Source organism: Oncorhynchus keta, chromosome 33 (genome assembly GCF_023373465.1).
Source record: "Oncorhynchus keta strain PuntledgeMale-10-30-2019 chromosome 33, Oket_V2, whole genome shotgun sequence".
Classification (NCBI taxonomy): domain Eukaryota; kingdom Metazoa; phylum Chordata; class Actinopteri; order Salmoniformes; family Salmonidae; genus Oncorhynchus; species Oncorhynchus keta.
This window is the reverse complement of record NC_068453.1, coordinates 17,789,238-17,810,479: the sequence shown is the minus strand read 5'-3', so window position 1 is coordinate 17,810,479 and position 21,242 is coordinate 17,789,238. Positions and strand designations below refer to the sequence as shown.

The following is a 21,242-nucleotide window of genomic DNA, read 5'->3' as shown; positions in this document are numbered from 1 at the left end:
GGTCAGATAAATGATTAAACATTACTGTTTGCCTTAGTGACAATCAGCAGTTGAAACAAAATGTTCTGGTAAAAGTTGCGGCATGGGGCTGAAGGACTGCAACCGCTCTCAAATTCATAGACAGAGAAACGGATGCAAGGACTGACCATCTGTGATATCAAAATTATAGTTACAACCATGTTGATGCTATATAGTGTTTTACTTTGTTTACAAACATTGGCATAAAACAAGCTTATATTTGGGGTTCTGATCGGGAACAACAGTTTAACTTAGCTTATGAGGCTTTTATAAGTTAAATTCTTCAATAATCAATGGGACATAATATATCATTCATTTATTAATCAAAAAATGGATGCAGCAACTGCAGATTACCCCCTTTACAGTGGCTGTTGCTATTGGTTTTGGCATTCACCTATGATTTTGCAACTGTTATTCTCAAAACCTACATTTTTGGTGAGCGTTGGCACAAGCTGGAGCCCTTGCATAATCCTTAGTTAATTCTCCCTGTAGGTGAAAGTTGAGCCATTTAGAGTATGTTTGATGGGAAAAGAACAGGCCCTAGGCCTCAGGCCCTGGAGGTACTATCAACATTTACAGTAGAGGGTGTTACCTGCAAACAAAAACAAAAATATTATGATATGATATGAATCATAGATACAGTTCTAGAGAGGCAGTTAGCAGGGGCATGTCAAAATTAAAGTTAGGCCTATACCTGGTGAACTTTTAACACACAGGTATTTGCATGAGTGAGGTTTGCAGGCCATTGATCAGTAGGTCCCCCCCTGCGAGAGGCCCAGTGACACACTAAGTGTGACACGGTGGAGGTGAAGTGAAACTATGAGCAGGTGATGCTTATTTTAGTCAATTGTCACAAGGTGAGAAAGTTAGCTTATGTTAGGTGTTGACCGGGTGGTTCTGCTCTTCCAGAGAAGAGGAAATGTCTCACACAGTATTGTAGTGCTTCCCCTAGCATCACAAGGTAGAAGTAGCCACTAGACAGTATTGTAGTGCTTCCCCTAGCATCACAAGGTAGAAGTAGCCAACTAGACAGTATTGTAGTGCTTCCCCTAGCATCACAAGGTAGAAGTAGCCACTAGACAGTATTGTAGTGCTTCCCCTAGCATCACAAGGTAGAAGTAGCCACTAGACAGTACTGTAGTACTTCCCCTAGCATCACAAGGTAGAAGTAGCCACTAGACAGTACTGTAGTGCTTCCCCTAGCGTCACAAGGTAGAAGTAGCCACTAGACAGTACTGTAGTTCTTCCCCTAGCATCACAAGGTAGAAGTAGCCACTAGACAGTATTGTAGTGCTTCCCCTAGCATCACAAGGTAGAAGTAGCCACTAGACAGTATTCTAGTGCTTCCCCTAGCATCAGGTAGAAGTAGCCACTAGACAACTGACGTGTTGGTAGCAGCCCTGACCATAGTTCTAAGTTCTTTAGACCTCACCCTTATAGAGACCATAGTAACCAGAGTTCTCAATCATGGTCCTAACTCCAGGAGACCCACAGGGACTGTGCAGGATTTTGTTCCAGCATTGCACTGACACACCTGATTCCACTAATCATAAAAGCCCAGTTGATTCATTTAATCAGGTCAGTTACAGGCGGGAACTCTCAAAACTGGGCTCTTGGGCCTAAATTAGATACGGTGAGAGACCCTGATTGTCTTGGCTCAGGCACAACTATGGGAGCTTATCAACAGTGAAACCTCAGCAGAGTGAGTCTGGGCCAACCTGGACAGTTAGGTAGACTACACTATAGTTGTCTCCTGGGTGACGAAGTAACAGAGTCTGATGTAAGAGAAGGGTTTCCTTGCAGAGCATTCAGACTGGAGCGTGACTGGAATGTGAACTGAGCCGGGCAGCGTGAGGGAATGTCAGACACACTACTATCAGCAGGACATGCTGTTGGGTAAAAACTACTGGAGGTGGGGAAAGCGAGGAAGGGAGTGGGGTAGATAGTGGGGAGAACAAGTATTTGATACACTGCCGATTTTGCAGGTTTTCCTACTTACAAAGCATGTAGAGGTCTGTAATTTTTTATCATAGGTACACTTCAACTGAGAGACGGAATCTAAAACAAAAATCCAGAAAATCACATTGTATGATTTTTAAGTAATTAATTGGTACAGAAACCTTTGTTTGCAATTAGAGATCATATGTTTCCTGTAGTTCTTGACCAGGTTTGCACACACTGCAGCAGGGATTTTGGCCCACTCCTCCATACAGACCTTCTCTAGATCCTTCAGGTTCTGGAGAGGCAGTTAACAGCGGCATGTCAAAATTAAAGTTAGGCCTATACCTGGTTAACTTTTAAACACAGGTATTTGCATGAGTGAGGTTTGCAGGCCATTGATCAGTAGGTCCCCCCCTGCGAGAGGCCCAGTGACACACTAAGTGTGACACGGTGGAGGTGGAGTGAAACTATGAGCAGGTGATGCTTATTTTGGTCAATTGTCACAAGGTGAGAAAGTTAGCGGATGTTAGGTGTTGACCGGGTGCAAATTACTTAAAAATCATACAATGTGATTTTCTGGATTTTTGTTTTAGAGTCGGTCTCTCACAGTTGAAGTGTACCTATGATAAAAATTAATGACCTCTACATGCTTTGTAAGTAGGAAAACCTGCAAAATCAGCAGTGTATCAAATACTTGTTCTCCCCACTGTAGGTGGAGAAAGGTGAGAGGTAAGAAACCGGTGACGCAGGGTCAGAGTTGAAGTTGGGGAGGGGTCCTATATATATATATATATATAACCTTTATTTAACTAGGCAAGTCAGTTAAGAACAAATGATTATTTTCAATGACGGCCTAGGTTAACTGCCTGTTCAGGGGCAGAACGACAGATTTGTACCATGTCAGCTCGGGGATTTGAACTTGTAGCCTTCCGGTTACTAGTCCAACACTCTAACCATTAGGCTACCCTGCCGCCCTCTATGCTGACAACTTGCTGAGATGGGGGGCCTTAGATCAGAGTTTCCCCAAACTCGGTCCTGCTTCCTGGCTCTTTGCGAACTTATTTGCCCGAACTTTACGTAATTATGTCATAACATTGAAGGTTGTGCAATGTAACAGGAATATTTACACTCATGGATGCCACCCGTTAGATAAAATACGGAACAGAATAAATGTTTTGTTTTCGAGGTGATAGTTTCCAGATTTGACTTAAGGCTCGTATTTGTGTGTTTATTATAGTTAAGTCTATGATTTGATATTTGATAGAGCAGTCTGACTGAGCGGTGGTAGACAGCAGCAGGCTCGTAATAGTTAAAGGTATATGGTTTAGAGAAATAGTTGACGCGTTATAATTCCTTTAATAACTTGCTGCTGAACTTGAAAGGGGTTCCTTCGTTATTTTACCGTTCATGTCTTCCATAGAGGATGTCTTGATCTACTTCCAATAAGGTCTGTGTTTCGTGCTTAATCCACCTCTGTTCATGTCTTCCATAGAGGATGTCTTGATCTACTTCCAATAAGGTCTGTGTTTCGTGCTTAATCCACCTCTGTTCATGTCTTCCATAGAGGATGTCTTGATCTACTTCCAATAAGGTCTGTGTTTCGTGCTTAATCCACCTCTGTTCATGTCTTCCATAGAGGATGTCTTGATCTACTTCCAATAAGGTCTGTGTTTCGTGCTTAATCCACCTCTGTTCATGTCTTCCATAGAGAATGTCTTGATCTACTTCAAATAAGGTCTGTGTTTCGTGCTTAAACCACCTCGGCATTTTGATACCCATGTAAATCTCACTAGAATAAGGTAACGTAATTTTCATAAATCCACTCTACAAAAAAATGATCTCCGCTTATATTTAGCCAATATTGACCAGTTACGTTGTCCTATGGATATCTACACAGTTATAAAAAAGGCAAGCCTACACGAAACACAGACCTTATTTTAAGTGAATCTAAAAAATATTCTATGCGATAAATGAATGAAGGAACCGCTGTTCAGATTTTGCTAGAAGGTGTCATGGGAATTATGACTCACACTTTGGTAGTCAATTCTTACCATGTCCATTATTAAAATAGGATTTCCTGCATATATTCATCACAGGTAACTTAAACTCTATTTTTATTCAAACAGTTGAGAGTATTTGTCTCCTAAGCAGACTCTTCAGTATCATTGTCACTTAAGAGCTGTTTGTGTGTTTTACAGATGGCAGAGAAAAGCAGTGTAGGACAATGACATGGAATTGGCACCAGGGAAACCAAAGCGTCTTATTTGTGATAAAGATGTAAGCATGGTGTCAGCAACAGCTAAATCAAAAAATACCGCCAACCTGTGGAATCACCTTAAAAACACCCATCCAAAAGCCCATATGTATTATATTAAGTTAAAATAAAAGTGTTCATTGTTCATTCAGTATTGTTGCAATTGTCATTCTTTTAAAAATGTGTGTATATATACATTTTAAAAATCGGCCAATTAATCAGTATCGGCTTTTTTGTCCCCCAATAATCGGTATCGGCGTTGAAAAATCATAATCAGTCGACCTCTAGGCCAAACCCAGCCAATTGTGGGCCGCCCTATGGTACTCCGAATCACGGCCGGTTGTGATACAGCCTGGAGTCAAACCTGAGATGCAGTGCCTTAGACTGCTGCGCCACTCGGAAGCCCATCTTGGAGGATAGGCAGTTGGAATAGTGACTGGCTGTAGACTGAAAATTATCATATGGTCTTGGATGGACAGTCAAGGGTATTACTGCACCATAGGAGCTAGGAACATAACCATTTCGCTACACCCACAATAACATCTACAAAATGTGTGTGACCAATTAGATTTGAATGCAGGCTGATAACAGCCCTGTGTGTGTGTTGTGTTCTTGGCATCAGAACAGACCACAACCACAGCTTCTCGCTTTCGTCTCTAAACCACCATAACGTGACAGCTGGTTACCATGGTTACTGCAACTCACAGGATAAATTACCAGACGGTGTGTGTGTCTGCATGGTGACGAGGGGAGCTGCTCTGGGACCTGCCATCACATTACATCACTTATCCTTAGCACATAGATCATTATCTTGATCTAATCTTCATAGTTCCAACATGATCAAGTATGTTTCTACCTGATTAAAAAAAAGACGTCAGGACACCAACCAGGTTAGCGTGCCATGGTTACTGCACTGTGCAGCTCTGCATTTTTCAGGCTCCTGAGGCCAAACCACACATGGCCGGAAAAGTGGATCCATTACAGGCCCGATGCACAACGCACTCTTTCTCCCTCGCACACAGTATACAGGCCATAAACCTAGTCAACACGCATAACGCAAAATTATATCATTTTCAGGCCCATCACCACACCCACTCTGACACAGTCCTCTCTCTTTAACATGTGAGCCAGCCAGCCAGCGGTGTAATATGAATGAGAGTGCGGGTGAGTCACTCTCTCTGATTAAAAGCAGCAGTGCAGGCCCAGACCCAGGCCTCTACTTGGTTCAGACATTGGGTGGGATGCACAATGTGACTGGTCACTGGAGAGTATGGCAATAAATAAATCAATAGGATCCAAATATCTCTAAATTTTGTCATTTTCTGAATTTGGAAATAGAAGACACCAGGGGAAAAACTTCACCATGCAAAGATAAACCCAATCCATTTAAAGTGATCTCCAGTAGCAACCAACACTGGCTTGCAGACAGACCAGAAGGGGGAAACAGCCATTGCCATGATGACCGTCGCCATGGTGACCGCGAGGGTCATTTTCTCTGTGCAAAAAATAAATAAATAACCTCTAACTCACATCCTTCCTGCTAAACTTACCCCCCCCAACCAAAAATGCAGGCTTTCAAGGAGAGGAAATACTAAATTCTGAGAGAGAGGCTGTGTCCCAAATGGCACCCTATGTAGGCTACCCGAAATGCACGTCCTGGTCAAAAAGCACTACATAGAGAATATGGTACCATTCAGACAAGAGAGATGTGACCAACAAGTCTTCGCTTTAACATTTCCCTTTTTGTTTTGCAGCAAAACAGTCAAGGTCACTATTCGCTTCCAAATATGTTCGACTACACACACACACACACACACACACACACACTTTCCAGTGAATCTTAGCACTGTGAAATTAGTTTGATATTAGAAAAAAAGTCTGACAGCTAAGTGCCTGTTCTGTATCAGACTTCTCCATTTGAGCCCCTGTCTTTTCTACATTACTGGTATGCATATACAGCAGCCTACAGTATCTGCCCACCCTGTCTCAAATCCCTTAGAGCGCTGGTCTAGAAAGAGTGTTTTGGCTTTAACTTATCTTGGACGGGGTCAGGTTAAGGGGTCAAGTAGAACTGATCTTACAACAGTTCATAAGCGTCACATTCCTTGTGGAGCATGACACACACACACACATTGCACTACTCACACTCTTGGCCGGGTAGCACACAGTCTTATGTTGGCAACTCTAGTTTAGTAGTTTGTCACCTATCACATTCACATCACAGCTGTATGTAGACAGACTAGGGGGAAAGGATCCAAATATCTCCAACTTTAATCAGTGGCACTCTTCAGAGTGTTAGCACAATGCTATGCTAATAGAATAGCCTACAATTTTGAGGCCTGTAGTGGTCAATGACTTCTAGAGCAGGGATCATCAACTAGGCTAGGGCGGTATACCGTACATAGAAACCCTATACAGAGGTATTTTGAAAAAGTGACGAGAGGGTTGTTCAATCTCTTTGAAGTTTAATACATTTGAATATTTGTTGGTGCGGTCTTGTTTAACAGAGAGACTATGAGGAGAGCTGTTACACAGGGCGTTGACCATGGAGATGGACCACAACAGACACAAGGCCTATGGCTTACTGACCATGCAGTAGTCTCCAAATGATCTCCTCTGAGTGGGACAGGGGTGGGTAGCTCAGGAAATTAAAACAATAGATTTACAGCAATCAAACTTATCAAAACCCTCTCCCTACACTTCACTTAGAGCAAGTAAACTGAGGGAATAGTAGATTCACTCACTAGGGCTGGGAATTGCCAGGGACTTCACGATACGATATTATCACTAAATAGGTGCCAATACGATATGGATTGCAATTCTCACAATTCTATTGTATTAAGATCTACAATGAAGTCGTTTGTGGTGACCAAGGGCACAATATGGCATCCATAACAATATTGCGATATGTAACTATCGATTTTTTCCTCCATCACTATCGCTTCCCCTATGCCCGTCTTCCCCTTAACCAGCTCCCCAGGTACTAGTGTCTACCTCCCATGGCCATCCTAGTAGCTATCCCATCTAAAAGTATCATCCTAACCCCACACCATCCATCACACCCAAAACTTAGGAGTCTATCTCCAAGGTGTCAAAACGTCACGCTGTTACATTTGCTCTTCAGCTGGCCAACACAGGAAAAAGGCAGTGGATGATATAGCCATCGAGCTTCTAAACCCAGAGGCGCAACAACGCGAAACAGACCAAGCAGACCAGCCGGGATTTGGGAAGTCAATGAGAGAAGTGAAAGACTATTTGTTTAGTAGTCAATTGTCTCGAAAATCTAAAAGGCACAATCTAGATGAAAAGATTTGGCATGGGTCCCAAGATCCTCTAAAGGTTCTACAACTGCACCATCGAGAACATATGACTGGTTGCATCACCGCCTGGTATGGCAACTGCTCTGCATCTGACTAAGGCACTACAGAGGGTAGTGCAAACGGCCCAGTACATCACTGGGGCCAAGCTTCCTGCCATCCAGGACATATATAATAGGCGGTGTCAGAGGAAAGTCCATAAAATTGTCAGAGACTCCAGTCACGCAAGTCATAGACTGTTTCCTCTGCTACCGCACAACAAGTGGTACCGAAGCACCAAGTCTACACTCAAGCCACTAGACTGCTGAACAATTAGTAAAATTGACACCGGACAATTTACATTGACACACCCTCCCTTCTGTACACTGCTGCTACTCGCTGTTTGTTATCTATGCGTATTCACTTCACCCCCACCTACATGTACAAATTACCTCAACTAACCTGTACCGGTACCCCCCTGTATATAGCATCGTTATTGTTGTTCTTATCGTGTTACTTTTTATTTTAGTCTACTTGGTAAATATTTTCTTAACTCTTCTTGAACTGCACTGTGGGTTAAGGGCTTGTAAGTAAGCATTTCACAGTAGTCTACACTTGTTGTATTCGGCACGTGACAAATAAAGTTTGATTTGATTAGATTCAAGCCAATGTCACTTCAGTCTCATTTAAACACCAGATTCACTTAAAAAGGCACATCTCAATAGGTGGTCCAGGTAAGTTATGACATAGCACAAGTGGTGGAGGTGGGCCTTTCCTCTTTTGTTCCTATACTGTTCCACAATCAAGGCAGGAGGCTGATGACATCACAACTTCCATTAGACCAACTCCTTGAATGCCCTACTCCATGAACTTTTGCTCAAAACATTATTTTACCCTTCACTGTGTGTACATTACTATATTTAGAATTGGGGTATCGCTTTTCAACAGTAAAATAGTTGGGTTTTTTAGTTGTTTTTTTAATCGCTGTAGGATGCCTACCAAAATCACACTAATAGAAAAACCACAGAATGTGATGCAAATCCAACAGGAGACTTGAGGTCTGTGAAAAATCTGAGAAATGTAGATTTTTAGGTGTAATTACACTTAAATTCAATTGTGCACCTAGCAAGAGGCTGTTCAGCTACGTTTTTGTAACACACATTGGACGGTAGAGTTTGCAAACCAAATACCCACCGGATTGATGAAAATATTCATGATATTTTGACAGTTAAGCCATAGCCTACTTTTTAGTTAACATTTAATTGAGAATGTTTTTTGGGAAAGCCTTTCCATCTGCAAGAAGACAACAGCTACAGAAAGTGGTACACACCCATACACAGACAGTGGCATTCTCCTTGCCCCTTCAAAAGGTTGCAGGAAATACAAATCACTGATGAATTCTGTTCATGTCTTATGATAAAGTTGGGCATAAACTTGGGCAAAATAAATTGTTCAATACATGTGGTTAAATTACGATTTAACACCGGAATTCTATTACAGGCAGTATCAGAGGAAGGCCCTAAAAATTGTCAGACTCCAGCCACCCAAGTCAGACTGTCTAGGACCAAAAGGCTCCTGAACTGCTTCTACCCCCAAGCCATAAGACTGCTGAACAGTTCATCAAATGGCTACCTCGACTATTTGCATTGACCCCCTTTTTTCTGCACCGACCCTCTTGCACTGGCTCTAAGCACACTCACTGGACTACACACACACGCTGCTACTCAGTTTATTATGTGGCCTGATTGCCTAGTCCCTTTTACCCCTACCTACATGTACATATTACATCAGCTACCTGGTACCCTTGCACATAGTCTCGTTATTGTGATTACATTGTGTTACAATTTCCTTTTTTTTATTTAGCTAATTGTTCTTTTTAACTCTGCATTGTTGGGAAAGGGCTCTTAAGTAAACATTAGCTGATACCTATTGTATTCGGCGCATGTGACAAATAAAATTAGATTCAGACTCCGCATAGCTGGCTATGTGAAACGTGATCGATAATTAATGTGCCAGAAAACAATAATTTGGCTAATTGGGTTTTGACTCATCGTTACCACTTACATTACATGGGGATGTGCAAATTCACGAGCATCATGCGCTCTCCCTCCCCTGTGTGAAAAAAATGTGACTACAACCAAACAATGCACACAAATTGTACCGGGAGGTGAGAGAGAAAAGACTGCATTTCCCTGTCATAGCCCGCTTTGTGACTGACAGGCACCTATCCTATCAAGAGATCACTAGAAGATGATTATCTTTCATTCTAGCAGATGGCTTGATGGACTAGCCAATTGAAACTTAAATGAAAAGTAGCCTACTAATACAAAGGCAACAGCGAACAGGTCGTCCCCCACGAATGATGCAGCGGCCCACTTTGGGGCAATCATTGTAATTTGGTAAATAATGAATCTCTAAGGCAAGACACCTTAGAGACAAAGGTCTCTCGAGAGACCTTTGTCCATAGATGCCACATATCAAGTTTGGTGCAGATCGGTCATTAGGTGCCAGAAGAGTAGCAATGTGTTTTTCAAGAAAGTCTGGGGACACTGACAATGAAGTGGAAAAAGTAGGTGGCTGAAAATGCGTCTGTAACCGGCTGATTAGCCGCCGGCCGGTGCTAATAGAAAACGCTGCCTAGTAGACAGACAGGTACAGAGACACAGAGAAAAGAGCCACACTTTGAGAAACACAGACATTTGCATATTAACAAACAATCTTATCTGGAGTGACCTACAAGGACAGGTGCATACAAAAAACAACCAGGTGGGTGGGGTGAACAACACACAGTAATAATCTGGAACACAGATATCAAACAGCTTTCCCTGGGAGAGGGAGTGGGGTTGACAACTGTTTAAATATATATATATATACACACACACACACATATATACAGTGCCTACACATATACATAAAGTATTCAGTGCCTTGGCCCCCTTGAACTTTGCGACCTTTTGCCACATTTCAGGCTTCAAACATAAAGATATAAAACTGTATTTTTTTTGTGAAGAATCAACAACAAGTGGGACACAATCATGAAGTGGAAAAACATTTATTGGATATTTCAAACTTTAACAAATCAAAAACTGAAAAATTGGGCGTGCAAAATTATTCAGCCCCCTTAAAGTTAATACTTTGTAGCGCCACCTTTTGCTGTGATTACAGCTGTAAGTCGCTTGGGGTGTCTATCAGTTATGCACATCGAGACTGAATTTTTTTCCCATTCCTCCTTGCAAAACAGCTTAAGCTCAGTGAGGTTGGATGGAGAGCATTTTTGAACAGCAGTTTTCAGTTCTTTCCACAGATTCTCGATTGGATTCAGGTCTGGACTTTGACTTGGCCATTCTAACACATGGATATGTTTATTTTTAAACCATTCCATTGTACATTTTGCTTTATGTTTTGGATCATTGAAGACAAAATCTCCGTCCCAGTCTCAGGTATTTTGCAGACTCCATCAGGTTCTTCCAGAATGGTCCTGTATTTGGCTCCATCCATCTTCCCATCAATTTTAACCATCTTCCCTGTCCCTGCTGAAGAAAAGCAGGCCCAAACCATGATGCTGCCACCACCATGTTTGACAGTGGGGATGGTGTGTTCAGGGTGATGAGCTGTGTTGCTTTTACGCCAAACATAACGTTTTGCATTATTGCCAAAACGTTCAATTTTGGTTTCATCTGACCAGAGCACCTTCCACATGTTTGGTGTGTCTCCCAGGTGGCTTGTGGCAAACTTTAAACAACACTTTTTATGGATATCTTTAAGAAATGGCTTTCTTCTTGCCACTCTTCCATAAAGACCAGATTTGTGCAATATACGACTGATTGTTGTCCTATGGACAGTCTCCCACCTCAGCTGTAGATCTCTGCAGTTCATCCAGAGTGATCATGGGCCTCTTGGCTGCATCTCTGATCAGTCTTCTCCTTGTATGAGCTGAAAGTTAGAGGGACGGCCAGGTCTTGGTAGATTTGCAGTGGTCTGATACTCCTTCCATTTCAATATTATTGCTTGCACAGTGCTCCTTGGGATGTTTAAAGCTTGGGAAATCTTTTTGTATCCAAATCCGGCTTTAAACTTCTTCACAACAGTATCTCGGACCTGCCTGGTGTGTTCCTTGTTCTTCATGATGCTCTCTGCGCTTTTAACGGACCTCTGAGACTATCACAGTGCAGGTGCATTTATACGGAGACTTGATTACACACAGGTGGATTGTATTTATCATCATTAGTCATTTAGGTCAACATTGGATCATTCAGAGATCCTCACTGAACTTCTTGAGAGTTTGCTGCACTGAAAGTAAAGGGGCTGAATAATTTTGCACGCCCAATTTTTTAGTTTTTGATATGTTAAAAAAGTTTGAAATATCCAATAAATGTCGTTCCACTTCATGATTGTGTCCCACTTGTTGTTGATTCTTCAAAAAAATACAGTTTTATATCTTTATGTTTGAAGCCTGAAATGTGGCAAAAGGTCGCAAAGTTCAAGGGGGCCGAATACTTTCGCAAGGCACTGTATATGCATTTTTAAAACTTCCATTCACCAGAGATAAATAACCATCCAATCAGGATCAACTTTTTCCGGCCCAGGACCAATCAGTATTGCTTCCTGTCCCTTTCAACCAATCAGATGATGTGTGCGGAATTAGGCGAAACACAGTGGGACACTAGATTATAATTCCTTTCTTTGATGGCGATGATGAAGGGGAGGTGGTCTTGATCATAGATAATCTAGTCCCACCGCTGATATACCCTGGGGGGGGGATTGGAACAATTACTCCTCTAATCCCAGGCTGACTGGGAACAGGATTGCCCCAGTCCTGCCCTGAGGGGGTAACAGCAGGAGGAAAAGGGTGAGGGGGATAAATTCTCGAAATTCCATGGAAGACCATCAAAGCAAAGCAGGGCTGGGAATTGCCAGGGACCTCACGATAGAATATTATCACGATATTTAGGTGCCAATACAATATGTATTGCGATTCCCATGATTGGCTCCCTAATTAAAATGAAGATTGAGTACAAGCCATGAAGGAAAAATACTTAAGTATTGGAGCCTACTACCACAAAAATGATATTTGCAAAACAATAAGATGCATCGTCAAATAATATCCCGATATGTAACTGTATCAATTTTTATCCCCATCACTAGCTTCTGGAAGTGGGTCACTGGGGGCAGGCTGCAGGGCCCTGGGGCACTCGTCTGCCTCCTGAATAAGGAGCATTCATTACAGCAGACAGACGGCAATGAAATAGCCACACGCACACACAGCCCTGGGCTGGGGCAGGGACATAAACAAAAGTCCCTCACTATAAGAGCAGTAGGCTTACATCCAGGTCAGAGCAGGGAACAGAGTCACATCATGTCTGCAGGGAGAGAAGTACCCGGCGCAAGCCCTGAGACCAGACCAGCCAGTATTCAGTGTAGCTCCACACGGAGACAAGCAGTGTCTGTTTACAGCCTAACAGACAGGGAGACGGTAACGTTACCATGGCATGACGAGTCCCATGGTAGAAACATTCCGACACACACACACCACACTCACAGCTCTGTCCCCCTTCCAGCAGCACCCCCGTCCCCTATGAAAGACAGATTGTGAGGTCTATTTCTGGAGGTCCTGAGTGGCTGCAGCCTGGCCTGCTCTGGAACCAGGGAGGAAGTGGTAGCCCACAGATCGAGAAGAGAGGAGTGCTGGCAAGCTCTTGCCTTCTCCCTCGCTCGTGTCCTTTTCCGCTGCATTGGTTGTTGTGGTGTTTCAGTCTCACTCCGGTACTCTCCAAATGTAAAGCTGATTCAAATTGTCCAGAAAAACGTAGGCATATCTATTGGAGGTTGACCGATTATGATTTTTCAACGCTGATACCGATACCGATTATTGGAGGACCAAAAGGGCCGATACAGATTCAAATCGGCTGATTTTTATTTATTTATTTGTAATAATGACAATTACAACAATACTGAATGAACACTTATTTTAACTTAATATAATACATCAATAAAATCAATTTAGCCCAAGTAAATAATGAAACATGTTCAATTTGGTTTAAATAATGCAAAAACAAAGTGTTGGAGAAGAAAGTAAAAGTGCAATATGTGCTATGTAAGAAAGCTAATGTTTCAGTTCCTTGCTCAGAACATGAGAACATATGAAAGCTGGTGGTTCCTTTTAACATGAGTCTTCAATATTACCAGGTAAGAATTTTTAGGTTGTAGTTATAGGAATTATAGGACTATTTCCCTCTATACCATTTGTATTTCATTAACCTTTGACTATTGGATGTTCTTATAGGCACTTTAGTATTGCCAGTGTAACAGTATAGCTTTCGTCCCTCTCCTCGCTCCTCCCTGGGCTCAAACCAGCAACACAACGACAACAGCCACCATCGAAGCAGCGTTACCCATGCAGAGCAAAGGGAACAACTACTAGAAGGCTCAGAGTGAGTGACGTTTGAAACGCTATTAGCGCGCGCTAACTAGCTGGCCATTTCACTTCGGTTACACCAACCTCATCTCGGGAGTTGATAGGCTTGAAGTCATAAACAGCGCAAAGCTTGACGCACAACGAAGAGCTGCTGGCAAAACGCACAAAAGTGCTGTTTGAATTCATGTTTACGCGCCTGCTTCTGCCTACCACAGCTCAGTCAGATACTTAGATACTTATATGCTCAGTCAGATTATATGCAACGCAGGACACGCTAGATAATATCTAGTAATATCATCAACCATGTGTAGTTAACTAGTGATTATGATTGACTGTTTTTTATAAGATAAGTTTAATGCTAGCTAGCAACTTACCTCGGCTTACTGCATTCGCATAACAGGCAGTCTCCTTGTGGAGTGCAACGAGAGAGAGACAGGTAGTTATTGTGTTGGACTAGTTAACTGTAAGGTTGCAAGATTGGATCCCCCGAGCTGACAATGTGAAAATCTGTTGTTCTGCCCCTGAACGAGGCAGTTAACCCACCATTCCTAGGCCGTCATTGAAAATAAGAATGTGTTCTTAACTTGCCTAGTTAAATAAAGGTATCCATTTTTTTATTAAAATGGCAAATCGGTGCCCAAAAATACCGATTTCCGATTATGAAAACTTGAAATCGGCCCTAATAAATCGGCCATTCCGATTAATCGGTCGACCTCTAATATCTATGCACCTGACCTAAAGAACCAGTGGGTGAATCTCCTGGCTGTCAATGACAAGAATGCTGCTCACCTATCGCTGATAGGTATTTCGTATTATAATGAATTGGACACAACATTACAGTAGGTGGCATTCTTCATGCTTCTCTATATAGATCTGTTTACCTCTAGCTCTTGTAAAGGGAGCAGAGGCACAGTGCTGAGCTCTGGTCCATGCTCTCTCACAGTGCCAGAGCTGTCACTCCTGGGTGAAAAACAACTGCTGTGCATTCTGTCTAGTTCCCCACTTCTGCATACACAAACAGTAACACTCCTCCAGCTGCCTGGGAGGAGGTAGAAAAGAAGGGGTCAGAATGGAGAGCAGTGTGTGTTGCGGCTGATCATGAAAGGAGGCCCTTGGCTTCTACAAAATTAACGACAACTCCCCACCCACATGAGAACACACACACACACACACACACACACACACACACACACACACACACACAGAGGGACAATCTGGATTCTCGCTCTAAACACGTCTCCCAAGGGTCCGCTCTCCTATTTCCTGTTTGGGCCGGGAGCACCGCGAACGGAGCATTTGATTCGCCACAGTGTTCTCAGCACAAAAGGGGACAGCAGTCAAAACAGAGCTACACAAGAAACCCCAGTCAGGCTGACCACACCCTGGCCACAGACCGGCCATCTTGGCTCCCCATGTGAAGTCTATCTGATCGATGGGAGTTTGGGTTGAGCACAATTATCAGGCAACCTGACACCTTAGTGACTAATGGAGGGTGTGAATGGGAGCTGTAGGCAGTAGTCATCAAGGCAGGGACGTGCCCTACAACCACAACATTGACTGCAAACAGTACAGTAGCAAAACCTGCCCCACAGGGTGCAGAGAGGTTTTGTTCCTCTGGATATCCTCTTCAAATAATTCAACTGATGAATGCTTTACATTGTACACTGTCGACTCGAATTCTAAGCGTAGTCACATACAATTAAAGGATGGGTGTTTGCAGGTAAAAGCTTTTCTTCATCACTGAATGTTATGTTGATGATGTAATCACCCAGGAAGCATCTTCTCTAGAAATGTGTGTGTGTGTGCGCCAGTCAAAACACAGATGAAGCAACACCTCCACACCTGTGCATTCAGGACATCGCAAGACAGGCAGGCTGCAGCTCTGTCAAAATGTCAGGGATCACCAAGCTCTCTCTGGCATGTGGGAATGATATCAGAAGACAATGTCATTACCCCTGGGAGAATGCATCAGCCTAACAGAATAAAGAGTATCAAATTGTAGTATCGATCTGATTACAGAAGAGTGGGTAGCCACTTTAGGTAATAAGTATGGAGTCAGTGTTCAGGAACAGGGGGTAAGACTAAAATAAGCTTGTGTTGTTGAAAAGTAAAATGCATACTTTAAAGAATAAAATGTCAGATGCATATGTTGCAGTAAGTGATTTACTATGCATGTATTTATTATGCATTTGGCTGCTGTAAAAGGGTTTCAACTTCAGACAAATCATCCCTGAGTCTTGTTTTTTTATTGGGTACGGAGGCCTCGTTTCTCCTTGATCGCCTCAACGCTTGGGGTTTTTAATGTCTGCTTCCCAGATGCTTTACAGGCCTAGTCTGCATTCAGCAGCAAGAACAGCAGGGTAGATACAGGAAGGAGAGACATTCTGCAGTGTGCAACGTCCACATTATAACATCCTGCCGCTGAACCTTGCAGGGATTGTCCCCCTTCAAAACAGACATGGATTGTCCAACCTCAACTTTCCAACCAAGAAATAAGTACACAAGCCAGTTCTTGCTTGATTTTAGACGCTGAGAACTTGTCATGCTACGATGTTTCTGCATGCTCCATCTAAATAAGTCATAAACAGAATCCATTCTATAAATAAAAGACGTTACAAGTTTCCAACTAGCTGAATATATTCATCCGATAAGGCGGCTTTAATATTTCATGGTGAACAGGCCATTATACCGCACAGATCTAGGACACCGCACAAACCGGGGGGAGCGTCAGATAACGGTCCCAAACGCTCAGCGTCCGAAACACAACAGGATGAAAACTGAGCATCTACGGGGCTCGGTTCGGGCCGCTCTGGTTCAAGTGGCTTGGGGAGGGGCAAAGCCATCTAGGTTAGTCCACAAACAAAAACAGACAGAAAACAACAATACTTCCATTTCTAAAACATTCGTTAGTTGTTCACAAGAATAGTACGCTTTTATCAAGCAAATATTTGCTTTGCTTCTCAGAATGACCAGTTAGTCCTTATAATCTCGACCTCATCATGTAAAATCTCGACACGATTGTGTGACGTTTGCTTTACTAGGTAATTCCTGTTAACTTGGCGAGAGGTGACAGAAAATGGTTTCGCTTTAGTTAAATAACAAGTTGGTTTAATAAACCCATATTAGCTAGAAATCTACTCTAACCAACGCCGCCAAACATGTCGTTAGCTAGCAAGCTAACAAGTATCCTCTTCCAAGCTAATTAGCTTGCAAGTTCACTTAAGTTATTAGTTTGCTAGATATGGCTATGAAAATTATGCATGACATAAAATCAAATGAACTCTTTCCTCGTGGTTTGAAATGACACCAGACGGCGGGCTAATCTCGAGAGGCCTTTGACATCCGCGATTTGTAGTTCAGTGCCCTGCCGGATAAGACACCCCACAACTGTGGGACGCCGTTTTGTCCCGGCCCGTCCCCGCCTCCCTTTCCTCCGCCTCCCCATGTTTACCAGGGCTGAACCGCGGCTAATACGCCAGCATTAGCTAGCTAGCACTTAAGAAAATAGCTAGCCCAAAACTCACCTCTCTTATCGAGGTCGTAACCGACCACCACGAAGTAGTCGGCGAGCCTGGCCATGTCGGAGTTCACGGAGACAGGCCTTTATTGCGGTATCCTTTCCCTTTACCGTCGATATTCCATTCACATTCTGTTGGCGAAAGACACATCACGGGCGACAGTAGCATCCTTCCTGCTGTATCCTGCCGCCATACCGTCAGTATGTCTTGCGCTGACAGCGGAGTGTGATGATTCTGCGCACTGGGTTACAGGGAGCGGCGCATGGCAAGAATGTCCCACAACGTCCCATTAATGTAGTTGGGTGTTGATCCCTTGTAAAAAACTAAACCACTGTTGCCTAGAAATGCAGCACGTTGTTAGCTAGATGCTGACAATTATCTTACTGAAAACATGCACTATATGCGGTAGAATGATTATGAACAATTAGTGTATTTAGCATGCATCAATGACATCTTGGCTACATGGCATGGTACACTTGGGAAACCTTATGTAGTCTATCAATGCACATCAACATATCAAATAAACACGTTGAAACAAGTCTGACAGCTCAAATTGACTTTTTACAGTGAAAATGACAAAACTGTATCATAACCTTTCTGTGCACTCAACATCACTATATTGGTTATCTAAAATAGAGATCATATTTTCCTCATATCTGTCACAAGTGTTCCCCAGCCCGCATGTCATTGCTGAAATACTCTGGAATCAGAGCGTCTGCCAGAACTGATCAGAGGACAGCCCACAGGAATGCCTGCTTTCGCAGTGTGTGTGGTCAAAACAGATGGTAGCCCATATAGTTGAAATGTAACGTAGACCGATACAGAAAAGAATCGGAATTAAATAGGATTTATACATTTTCAGTTTTACACAGTATGCTTGTATGAGAGAGATAGAGATGAAATAGAACATCACCTCTGTGTGCCGCTGAATAGCCAGTGTGATCCTAACCAAAAGTGTCACTCGCATTGTCTCTTCATGATCGCCAAAACAAAACTAAAGTACCTGTAACATAATACATTCATGCCCTTGTCAAATTCCAGCGTAAAACTGCAGAGCACTTAGTATTATTACATTCAACAATATCACCTTTAAAATACAGCAGTCCCAACACAGAAAAACTCTTGCCTCATAATGAACAAAGAGCAACATTGTCACAACGTTGCAGTGATTTTGCAATACCGTTAGGTGATAGGGAGGTTGAGCGCAGATGACATTTATCCATCCTCTGAAACAGAGGCCCAGTTCCGTAACGCCACTGAGAAAATTCCAGCACTTCCTGCACTGTGACCTTTGACCCAAAGTACCTATCACCTCGGGATTAAAAACCAGGCATGGCTCTTAAGCATTTTTGTCTTTTGTTTTTGTTCTGTATAGCCTTCTCTCCTTCTCCCAGAGGATTGGTATCCCCCCTTGACTTAGAATGATAGGCTGTCGCTGTGGGTGGTTGGCAAGAAAATGTATGTCAAGAAACACCCCCTATACCTTCCCCCTTCAGTGAGCACAGTGTCAACCCGATAGCATATACTGTAGATAAATCATTGTTGACAATAGAGTGATGCTATTTCCCTATGCCTGTAGTGAGTCAGGTCAAGGGGGATGGTCTATGCTTCTTACAGCTGATGAGACACATGGCCTTGAACTTCACTTGACGAACTGCCAGTAGTCAGGAGGGAGGGAAACACACAAGATCCTTCTCCTTGGCTCTCCTGGTTGAGCATTAGGCTATAAGGTAGCAATATTCACTGCCTTGTTAACTGCAGTAAATAAAGGTGTTCTAGATACATTTACATTTTACATTTAAGTCATTTAGCAGACGCTCTTATCCAGAGCGACTTACAAATTGGTGCATTCACCTTATGACATCCAGTCGAACAGCCACTTTACAATAGTGCATCTAAATCTTTTAAGGGGGGGGGGGTGAGAAGGATTACTTTATCCTATCCTAGGTATTCCTTAAAGAGGTGGGGTTTCAGGTGTCTCCGGAAGGTGGTGATTGACTCCGCTGTCCTGGCGTCGTGAGGGAGTGTGTTCCACCATTGGGGAGCCAGAGCAGCGAACAGTTTTGACTGGGCTGAGCGGGAACTGTACTTCCTCAGTGGTAGGGAGGCGAGCAGGCCAGAGGTGGATGAACGCAGTGCCCTTGTTTGGGTGTAGGGCCTGATCAGAGCCTGGAGGTACTGAGGTGCCGTTCCCCTCACAGCTCCGTAGGCAAGCACCATGGTCTTGTAGCGGATGCGAGCTTCAACTGGAAGCCAGTGGAGAGTGCCGAGGAGCGGGGTGACGTGAGAGAACTTGGGAAGGTTGAACACCAGACGGGCTGCGGCGTTCTGGATGAGTTGTAGGGGTTTAATGGCACAGGCAGGGAGCCCAGCCAACAGCGAGTTGCAGTAATCCAGACGGGAGAGGACAAGTGCCTGGATTAGGACCTGCGCCGCTTCCTGTGTGAGGCAGGGTCGTACTCTGCGGATGTTGTAGAGCATGAACCTACAGGAACGGGCCACCGCCTTGATGTTAGTTGAGAACGACAGGGTGTTGTCCAGGATCACGCCAAGGTTCTTAGCGCTCTGGGAGGAGGACACAATGGAGTTGTCAACCGTGATGGCGAGATCATGGAACGGGCAGTCCTTCCCGGGAGGAAGAGCAGCTCCGTCTTGCCGAGGTTCAGCTTGAGGTGGTGATCCGTCATCCACACTGATATGTCTGCCAGACATGCAGAGATGCGATTCGCCACCTGGTCATCAGAAGGGGGAAAGGAGAAGATTAATTGTGTGTCGTCTGCATAGCAATGATAGGAGAGACCATGTGAGGTTATGACAGAGCCAAGTGACTTGGTGTATAGCGAGAATAGGAGAGGGCCTAGAACAGAGCCCTGGGGGACACCAGTGGTGAGAGCGCGTGGTGAGGAGACAGATTCTCGCCACGCCACCTGGTAGGAGCGACCTGTCAGGTAGGACGCAATCCAAGCGTGGGCCGCGCCGGAGATGCCCAACTCGGAGAGGGTGGAGAGGAGGATCTGATGGTTCACAGTATCGAAGGCAGCCGATAGGTCTAGAAGGATGAGAGCAGAGGAGAGAGAGTTAGCTTTAGCAGTGCGGAGCGCCTCCGTGATACAGAGAAGAGCAGTCTCAGTTGAATGACTAGTCAACAAGATACAGAAAGACCTGAGAGAATGACCTAGAGCCTTCTGGCCTTAGTTACAATGGATACACTGATCAAGTTCCCCCACAATGCCTTGAGAAAGACCAATCAAATCAAATCAAACCTTATAGTGAAATGCTTACATACAAGCCCTTAACCAACAATGCATTTTAAGAAAAATAAGTGTTAAGTTAAAAATAGATAAGTAAACATTTAAAATTAAAGTAACAAATAATTAAAGAGCAGCAGTAAAATAACAATAGAGAGACTATATACGGGGGTACCAGTACAGAGTCAATGTGTGGGGGCACCAGTTACTTGAGGTAATTGAGGTAATATGTACATGTAGGTAGAGTTAAAGTGACTATGTATAGATAATAAACAGAGAGTAGCAGCAGCGTACAAGTGTATGGGGAGGGGCAATGCACATAGTCTGGGTAGCCATTTGATTAGCTGTTAAGGAGTCTAATGGCTTGGGGGTAGAAGTTGTTAGGAAGTCTTTTTGACCTAGACTTGGCGCTCCGGTACCGCTTGCCATGCGGTAGCAGAGAGAACAGTCTATGACTAGGGTGACTGGAGTCTTTGACAAATTTTAGGCCCTTCCTCTGACACCGCCTGGCATAGAGGTCCTGGATGGCAGGAAGCTTGGTCCCAGTGATGT

General features: G+C 43.6%; 1 protein-coding gene across 9 annotated transcripts in view; it reads right to left on the bottom strand.

Annotated features, from left to right (window-relative positions):
* The window catches only part of LOC118366306 (myotubularin-related protein 5), a 79,486-nt gene extending 61,786 nt beyond the window's left edge, over positions 1-17,700 (bottom strand). For 6 of the 9 annotated variants that reach the window (XM_035748867.2, XM_035748872.2, XM_035748869.2 and 3 more), the window contains exon 1: positions 17,449-17,700. In XM_035748867.2, the coding sequence (XP_035604760.2) occupies positions 17,449-17,503 (55 nt within the window). In that variant the 5' untranslated portion in view covers positions 17,504-17,700. The remainder of the gene's footprint in view (positions 1-17,448) is intronic. The other 3 variants (XM_035748874.2, XM_035748875.2, XM_035748876.2) reach the window with 1 other exon arrangement.
* Positions 17,701-21,242: the final 3,542 nt, after the last annotated feature.